This window comes from Galeopterus variegatus, unplaced genomic scaffold (assembly GCF_000696425.1).
Source record: "Galeopterus variegatus unplaced genomic scaffold, G_variegatus-3.0.2 Scaffold10347, whole genome shotgun sequence".
In the NCBI taxonomy this organism is placed as follows: Eukaryota; Metazoa; Chordata; class Mammalia; order Dermoptera; family Cynocephalidae; genus Galeopterus; species Galeopterus variegatus.
The window spans coordinates 43,201-52,060 of NW_007736458.1; the positions used below are offsets into that span (position 1 = coordinate 43,201).

Here is an 8,860-nt window from a genome sequence, read left to right on the forward strand (position 1 = left end):
GGGGGGGCGCCCCGCGGGTCATCTCTGAGCCTCCCGACAGCTGCGAGGGCGGCCTTGCTGCTCCCGTCCCAGAGGCGTGAAAACCAAGGCTCCAAGTGATGCAGTGAGGTCCCCAGGGCTCCCCGCTGGGGTGGCAGGGCGGGGACAAGGACTTTGTGTCCACGCAGGGTGTGAGCTGGCCCGGGCTGGGGACCCCAGGCCACAGCCCCATATCCCTGCCCTTGGTGTTCCTGGTTCCAGGGGCCACGACAACACACCAGGGAAGACTTCCTGGAGGAGGCAGTCTTTGGCTCAGATTGAGACACCCGGGGAAGTGACATTCCCAGGAGGCAGGAGCAGCCTGAGGAAGGGCAGAAACTTCGAGCTGGGGGGCTCCCAAGGAGCAGCCAGTTTCGTGCATGAGGTGGGATGGAGCATGGGGTTGATAACAGAGGAGACTCAGGCAGGGACACACTGGGGAAGAAGTCAGGGCGAGCCAGCTCCGCCCGCAGGGAGATGAGGGCCTCAGATATTGGGCTGGGAGGAGCGGCCGCCATGGCGGCAAGATGGCCCGAGATAGGGCAGCCAGCCGAGTGGAACGCCAGCCCCGGGGGCTGCACACAGGGCGGCAGGACCTGAGGGGCTCCTGGGCATGTGACGGACTTGCCTTCCTAGGCACAGAGAAGTTGAAGAATCTCTCTGCCCCAGGCACCGTAGCTGAGGCCACAAGTTGCTCACTCATCCACTCAACAAATTCTCCCTGCCCCTTTGCTGTGCCAGTACCAGGCTAGGCATGAGACAGAGAGGAGTCACACATGGCCCTGGCTATAGGAGCTAGTCCACGGGAGGAGTGTAGGGGCCACACCCAGGGCAGCATGAGCCCAGGAGCCTGGGGTAGAGGGCAGAAACTTCCTGGAGGAGGCAACACCGGAGCGGAGCCTTGAAGGACATGTCAGAGCTGAGAAGGGTAGAGGCAAGAAGGGGCTGGCACTTGAGGGGGCTGCAGGTGGCTCGNTTAAGTTACTGTGAAATAAATGAATGAATGAGTGGATGCACGGGTGGGTGGGCGGGGGGATGGGGGTGAATGAATGAAGGAATGAATGACACTGTCTTTTCCTCCAAGGACCTTACAGACAGCCTGTGAGCACCAGTCCCCAGGTACAGGCAGATCTCATTCCCTGCCATAATGGAGGCCCACTTGCCCTGGGAGGGCAGAGAAGAGGGCGGTTCACTTACCTGAAGGCATCTGGGAGGGCTCCCTGGAGGAGAAGGCGAGGCTGGGCCCTTGTGGGAACCACCATCCCTTGACTCTTTGTAGCAGCTCAGGTTCGGAGCAGGGTCTTTCCCTCATCCCTGAGTGGAAGCTGTCACTGTCTGCATTTTACTGATGAGGACAGTAAGGCCCAGAGTGTGCAGCAGACCCAGCCACGTGGCCCTGGAGGCCTGAGCTCTGGTCACTGCTCGTGGGATGTGTATGCAGCAGAGTCATGGGGAAGGGCACTCCAGGCAGGGTGACAGGCATGGGCAGGGCACAGGGGCTCAGGCCATGGTGTGCTGTGCAGCTCAGCTGGGTGGATTGGATGGGCCTCATGGTGAAGGGCTGGGAGGTCCAGGCTGGATTTTGGCCTCTGGTCCCCAGGTGCTATTTGCAGGTCCTGGGGCAGAGTGACGCTGACCCACTTGAAGGCACTTGAACCAAGTGTCTGGTTTAGCTCTGGGATCCCATGTGAACCCCAAGGCTGACCTAGCTCAGGACTCAGAGGGGTTTGGTGACACACTGGTGATTAAATGTCATAAGAGAAATGGAGGCAGGAAGGATTGGCCCTGGGAGAGGCAGGAGGCAGGAGATGGGGCCCCGGGTGGGCCAGCAGGGGCAGGGGAATAGGGAGGAGGGGCCCTAGGGCCCAGAGCATCTGGGGGTCTGGACTGGAGTGAAGCCATACACCAAAATGGGAACAGGTTGGGTGGGGGCAGGCCAGGCAAGGTAGGGCGACCTCAGGAAAGGGCTCTGGAGTGGTCAGCGGCCAGGATCCTCATGCCAGGCTGTCCCCAGCTGTCTGGGAGGCCCTGGCTGCCCCATCCCTCATCTTCATGGTGGGCATAGTACACTTTGCCTCCCTCCCTCCTGCTGCAGCCCCTCCAACAACCCTGCCCCCAGGCAGCTGTGAAGCACACCCGGCCTGAGCCCTTGGAAAAGGCCAAGCATGGCGACCCTGGGGGCGGGGTGGGGGCCTTCTCCTAGCAGTACCTACAGTGCGGGGTGGGAGTGGGCTGGGGCTCTTCAAGGTTTCCATAAGAGCCGAGTCCAGACCTTCACAGGTACCCCCAGTGCTTGGGGGCCCTGGCCCTGATCTCGGTGCACCCAGGCCAGCCCCATGCCCTCCCACTTCTGCAGGGCAATGTTGTTCAGTGGGTCAGGCGGAAAGCAGCTGACCACTGGCATGGCCACGTACTGCAGACTGGGGGCCTAAAACAGCACACACCTCTTCTCCCACAGTTCTGGAGCCAGACTTCCAAAATCAAGGTGTCGGCAGGGTCACACTACCTCAAAGCCCCCAGAGGAGATCCTTACTGCCTCTTCCTGATCCTGATGGCTGCAGGCCTTCTGTGGCTGTGGCCGCGTCACTCCAGCCTCTGCACGTGGCCACCCCTTCTGAGTCTGTGTCTCCCCTCTGTCTCTTAGAAGGACACTCTTAGTGGACGTGGGGCCCACCCTAATTCAGGATGACTCCATCTCCAACCTTACCTTAATTACATCTACAAGGACCCCATTTCCAAATAGGATCACTTTCTGGGATTCCGAGTGGACATGAATTTTTGTGGGGGCACGATTCAACCCAGCACACTGGCCGTTCACCCCAGGCTTGCATGTGGCCTGGGTCGGTGTCTCCAGTGGGCTGGGGCCAGACAAGATGATCTTGGGGCTACTAAACGTGCTGCTTCCACTAGACAAAGACGTAGCCGCCCGTCCCCAAGCTCCCTGGAAGGCTGCAGTGGCCTTTACTGACCAGCTACTTGGTGCCTGTGCAGGAAGAGCTCTCGGGGCATCCCCTGTGGTTTGTCGGGCATGAGTGACCAGTGCCCGGATGGCAGCTCTGCCCCTGGTGTGTGTGCAACTGTATGAGGCAGGGGCACTGGGGCAGACTGAGGCTTTGCCTGGGAGCCGTGGTTTCCTCCTTCTACATTGACCCAGTGAAGGCAGGAGTTTGTCCATCTGGGAGATCTGGGGGCTGTTGTCAGGACATCCCTGGGCTCCTCTCCTTGGCGATGTGAGGTTGGAAGCCATCGCTGACCAGGACCAGCAGCTCTGGGAGCTGAGGGGTGGGAACCCCATTAGCTAGACGTGTACCATGTCTTGGCACAGCTCTTCCCTGACCGAGAGTCCACAACAGTCCTGCTGGGTGGGTGTATCATTCCCCTTGTCTAGATGGAAACCTGATTAGGTCCAGGGAAGGGTGACTCATGCCAAGTCCAGAGCTGAGACACTGCCCCCCAGGCCAGCGGGACCACATGGCCACACTGTCTGCATCACGGGCCTGGTGGCTGACGAAACAGCTTTGTGTGACGGCCACACTCAGGCCACGCTGTCGGCCCACACTCAGAGGAGAAAGCAGGTGCGGGCCATCTTTCTTAAGGGTTCATATCCATGGAGAGGTCGGGCCCGGTGCTTAGGGTCGGGAAGCAGATGGGCATGAGAGGGGCCACGGGAGAGGGTGTGCAGGTGCCTCCTCCAGGGCCCCAGGCTCAGAGCTGCCTGCCCCAGGCTGTTGTGGGGATGGACATGTGGCCTGCCCCGGCTGGAGCATCTGGACACCAGGCTCCCCCAGGGTGGCTACAGCTGAGCACTGTTCCCAGAGCATGGGCCGCACCATAACCACAGTAAGGACACTTTCTTGAAACCCCCAATCCACCTCCCACACCTCCAGAGGCCTGGAGGGGAGGGCCCTGCCACAGCCCCTCTGCTCCTTTGGACAGGGCAGCTCATGCTGGGCCCTCGCAGGTGGGCTCTGGGGGCAGCAGGGGCTGGTATCAGCGCCCTGAGCTTCCGGGTCGCTGTTGCTCTAATCTCCCGGGTACTGGAGAAGGAAACAGCACATTCTTGAATCCTGTGATCACTTCCCCAGGGGACCCAGCCAAGCACGGATGCGGCCCCTCGCTCTGCAAAGAGCTGCCCAATCGGCTTCATCTGCCGACTGTCACCAGCCTGGCTGTGCAGGGTCTGGACGTCCCCAGGCAGGCGGGAGGGTGTGGGCTGGGCTGCGTGGCCTTGATGAGGACTGGGAGATAGAGCCAAGGGGAGGGGAGGCAGGGAAGGGCTCAGGAGCAGGCAGCAGAGCAGAGGGGCGGGGGGGAGCTGTCCAGCAGGCCACAGCGGGGACACTGGATGACAAGTCAGTCTTGGACCGCCTGGCCTGCACACCCTCTAGCCTGGACACCCTGCCATGTCTCAGGTCATCAGCAGCCTGGGTGAAGTAAACTGCTCCTGGCTGGGAACTCTGAGAGGGGCCACCGTTAGGTCAGCTCCTGGGGTGGCACCTGGCCTGAGCGGGCATCCCCAGCAGGCAATGTGGCCAAAGCAGGGGAAGCTTCCGGGTTTAAAGGGCAGGTTAGTGGAGGGAGGGGCTTTCAAGGGAGGAGACAGATCCAAGCAAAGATGAACTTGGGGCCAGGGCAAGGGAGGAAGAAGACCAACTGGGGATGGACAGGACCAGGGAGGGGGCTAGGGCACAGAAGGAGATCCCAGATATGTTGTCCCCTGAGGGGCTGCCCTTCACCCAGATACCCAGTCCAGACTCTGGTCCATGCCCTCAACCCAAATGTCCCTTGGTCCAGTCACCAAGCCCTGCGGTTCCAGTTCTGAATATTCCACAAATCTACCCCGTCCCTCCTCAGGACCCCTGGGCCTCTCCCACCCCCAGCTCATCCCTGGTGGGGCATCAGCCCCCCCCCCCCCCCCCCCCNCCGCAAGCCTCTCCAGTCTTTGCCCCAGGACATTATCTATGCAGAGCAGAAAATGACCGAAACTCCAGGCCACCAGCCTCAGGACCCCAGCACTCATGTGATGAGCACTGGGGCCCAATCTTCCCCTTCACGCTTGCTCGGTGGACAGCTCTCCAGCCCTCTGCTCATGTTGAGCCTCTCCTGAAACATCCTTTGTCTAACGAGCTCCTACTCATCCATAAATACCCAGTGCAGGCACCGCCTCCTCCAGGAAGCCCCGTGCGCAGACACCTGCACCCCAGCCGTGTTAGGCTCTCACGGGCTCCCACAGCACCTGATTTTGCGCGTCATTTTCCTTCTGTTTCCCATACTGGGCTGTGAGCCCCAGGAGTCCTCTCCGAGGTCCAGGGCATCATGCAGCCGGGCCAGGGCAGGTCTTCGGGCTGTAGCCATCTCTGCGGGGCTGAGTTTCTCTCCCTTTTTTTCTTTCACTCATTTATTCATTCATTCATTCACTGGCGACTTCTCGTCTGGGCCAGAGCTGGGGATCAACAGCAGGTGCCCCATGACAGTGGGTTCTGGCTTGGGGGGGGCAGAGGGTGACCAAGCCCCCAGTAGGGCTGGGCCACCAAGGTGGGACCAGCGGAGCCCCGACAGCTGACAAATGGCCCTTCTGCAGCTGTGGAGCGGCAGCTAATGATTCCCCATCTTTAATCAGGCCGCTGGCAGGGCCCTTTCGATCCGGGTAAATGAGTACCTGGGGTCAGGGCTGGCTCTGAGAATCAGCCTTCCGGGGCTGCGGAGGGAAGCCCAAGGAGAACACGCGCCCGCAGCCTTCAAGGCCTGTGGAGCTGGGAGTGGGGACGACGACAGCCGGCAGGGCCGTGCTGACCGTGCACTCGCCTTCCCCGGCCACCCCTTCAGTCCTCGGCAGACGTGTAGCCAGCTCCGTGCGCACACCCTGCTCTCATCAAGCAGCCATTTGTTCAGCGCCAACTGCGTGCCGGGCCCTACACCAGGCACGAGGGTGGGGAGTGAGAGAGACGGAGGGGTGGGGATCTGCACTTATTAAGCACCTGCAGTTACTGGGCCTCCCCCAGCACCAGCTTCAACCCCTGCTGCCCTGAGACCTGCAGCAAGTCCCACGACCCCTGAGCCTCAGTTTCCTCATCAGTGCACTGGTGGTGGAATAGCAGCTCCTATTGGAGGGTTATTGTGAGAATTTAACAAAACATATTTGATGAATATACTCCAAGCTCCTGAATATCCTCACAGGACCTTTGTGATGTCCTGTGTGGTGGAGACCTATTGTCAACAGCCCCATTTAACAAAGGAGGAGACTGGGGCTTGGAGGGGGGAGACACTTACTGGTGGTCACACAGCGGGAAGCAAAGGAGGAGCTGGCCGCAGGGTCAGGCTGGAGGTGGGGGGCCGGGGGGCTGGACGGCGCCCAGTCCCGGGCCACACCACGCTGAGTGGCCGCCGCTCTGTCCCCCGCAGGTTCTGGAGGACCGCATGAAGCTGGAGTGCAAGTGCCACGGCGTGTCGGGCTCGTGCACCACCAAGACCTGCTGGACCACGCTGCCCAAGTTCCGCGAGGTGGGCCACCAGCTCAAGGAGAAGTACAACGCGGCCGTGCAGGTGGAGGTGGTGCGGGCCAGCCGCCTGCGGCAGCCCACCTTCCTACGCATCAAGCAGCTGCGCAGCTACCAGAAGCCCATGGAGACGGACCTGGTGTACATCGAGAAGTCGCCCAACTACTGTGAGGAGGACGCGGCCACGGGCAGCGTGGGCACGCAGGGCCGCCTGTGCAACCGCACCTCACCCGGTGCCGACGGCTGTGACACCATGTGCTGCGGCCGCGGCTACAACACCCACCAGTACACCAAGGTCTGGCAGTGCAACTGCAAGTTCCACTGGTGCTGCTTCGTCAGGTGCAGCACGTGCAGCGAGCGCACCGAGGTCTTCACCTGCAAGTGAGGTGGCCCGCGGCAGCCACGGGCCCGCCGGTGGCCGTTTGCACACCCGCCCTGCCTCCCTGCCCGGGCACTGCCCGCGGTGGCTGAGGTGGCGGAGGAGAGGGAGCCCCAGGTGTAGCGGGGCCCCAGCCGGGCCCACACCCTGTCCCCGCCACCCAGGGCTCCTTCCTGCCTCCCCCTCCGTCACCTTCCTCAGCAGAACAGCGCCCACCGCCCGCCGAGAGGGTGAGGACGATGGTGCTGCCGCCCCGACGGTCCCAGCATGTTCCTTTTCTTTTCTCTGGAAAGTGAACCCTGGACACAAACCATCCCGGAGAGCAAAGTGACAAGACTCTAAGGTCTCCTCCCCCACCCAGTGGCGCAGACACCAAAAAGCCACGCGGGCAGGTCACTCTCAAGACTGTTTCCCAAGCCGCATCCGCCGCTGGGCCCTGGGGCGTGTGGACTGATGTTGACAAGAATTATTTATGTTTTCTTAGTATCAGAAGAGGATTCTCAGCACTAACGCGTAGCCGGTCCTAACTGCGTACCCCGTGGTAGCCCACCCCCTCGACACCCTCTCTGCCTCCTCTCTGCCCCTGCCCCGCAGATCTCAGGTGGCCTGGGGTTGGCAGGGACCACAGCGGCTCCCAGGCATTCCCTGGTGGGGAGGCTGGGCGCGTGTGGGTCTCACCAGCGAGCTGGGCGGGCACTTGGCGTGCGACAGCCCCAAGAGGGCCTCGGAGGACAGCCGCAGACAGGGTCCTCTGGCCCATCTGCCCTCCTTTTTGAAAATCATATCAAGCAAATCAAAATATCACCCATGTCAGGTCCCAGGAGTGCCTTGTCCCCTCCTTAATCCTGTCACCCTCCCAGCCTGCCACCGGCCTGGCACCTACAGTTTACAGAGTCCCCTCCCATCCTGAAGCTATTGTGACCCCCAAGGCAGTGCAGCAATGGGCTGGGTGGGCAAGGTCGGGGAGCAGTCCGAGATGTTTGGCCTGTCTGACAGATGGGGGCACTGAGGCCCAAAATGGTGCAAAGACTTGCCAGAGACCCTGTGGCTGTGAGTGGAGACTCCCACCCAGCCCAGGGCTCCTGATCCCCAAGAACACACCCTGGGGATGCCCAGGGTGGCGAGAGGCAGTCCCCATGCCTTGAGAAGCCTAGTGGCTGCCTCCCCCACCACCAGCCTTGCTGGGGCCCACACCCCTTTCTGGTGCCTTTGAGGACTTCCGCTAACTCTGTTCTGGTGCTTTCACCCTGACCCAGATGCTGAGAAAACTCGAATCCAGGGCTTGGGGCCATCACCCCGCCAGGACCCCGTGTGCTGTCCTCGTGGACACCTGCTCCCCAGACACTTTTCCGAGGGTTCCTACACCAGGCAGACCCTCCTGAAGTCCAACTCACCTCATCCTGAAAACTTCCCCTTCCAGGAAGGGGTCCCACTCAAGGGAAGGGAGAGGGTCAGAAGCCTGGGACTCAGGGCTGGCTGTGTCCTTTCTGAACACTCCCACCCCTCTCCCCAAGAAAACTGAGATACAGAGGGAGGGACACACCCAGGGCCAGGAAGGATGGTTTGCAGCCGACTTCCGGTGCAGCCTCCACTGCCTGCGACCCTCCCCCCAACTTAGGGTGTTTTCTCAGCAGAAGCCTATGGAAATGTGTTCTTGGGCAGACAAGGCTGATGGCCTGGACATTAGCCTGAGTCAAGTGACCCCTGTCTGGGCCCTGACCCTCACGCCCAGCCCACCTGCCCCCAATGAACCCAGATGCTCTGAGCCTCTGGGTCACCGCGAGTGCCCCACCCCCACCCTGGACCTATATCCCCCCAACCATGTCCCACGATACCCTGAGTCCACAGGCCCAGTGTCCTCTGCCAAGGAACCTGGTTAACTTATATTGTTAAATAGCGTCGAAATGTCTATAGTGTCTTTTAAATTATTGTGACCTACACTGGGTACTGGAGGTGGGGGGATGGC

General features: G+C 61.2%; 1 protein-coding gene across 1 annotated transcript in view; it reads left to right on the plus strand.

Moving 5' to 3' along the window:
• WNT7B (wingless-type MMTV integration site family, member 7B) overlaps window positions 1-7,098 on the plus strand; it is a 31,592-nt gene extending 24,494 nt beyond the window's left edge. Inside the window, exon 3 of the mRNA XM_008594204.1 lies at window positions 6,421-7,098. Within this exon, the coding sequence (XP_008592426.1) occupies window positions 6,421-6,900 (480 nt within the window). The 3' untranslated portion in view covers window positions 6,901-7,098. The remainder of the gene's footprint in view (window positions 1-6,420) is intronic.
• Window positions 7,099-8,860: the final 1,762 nt, after the last annotated feature.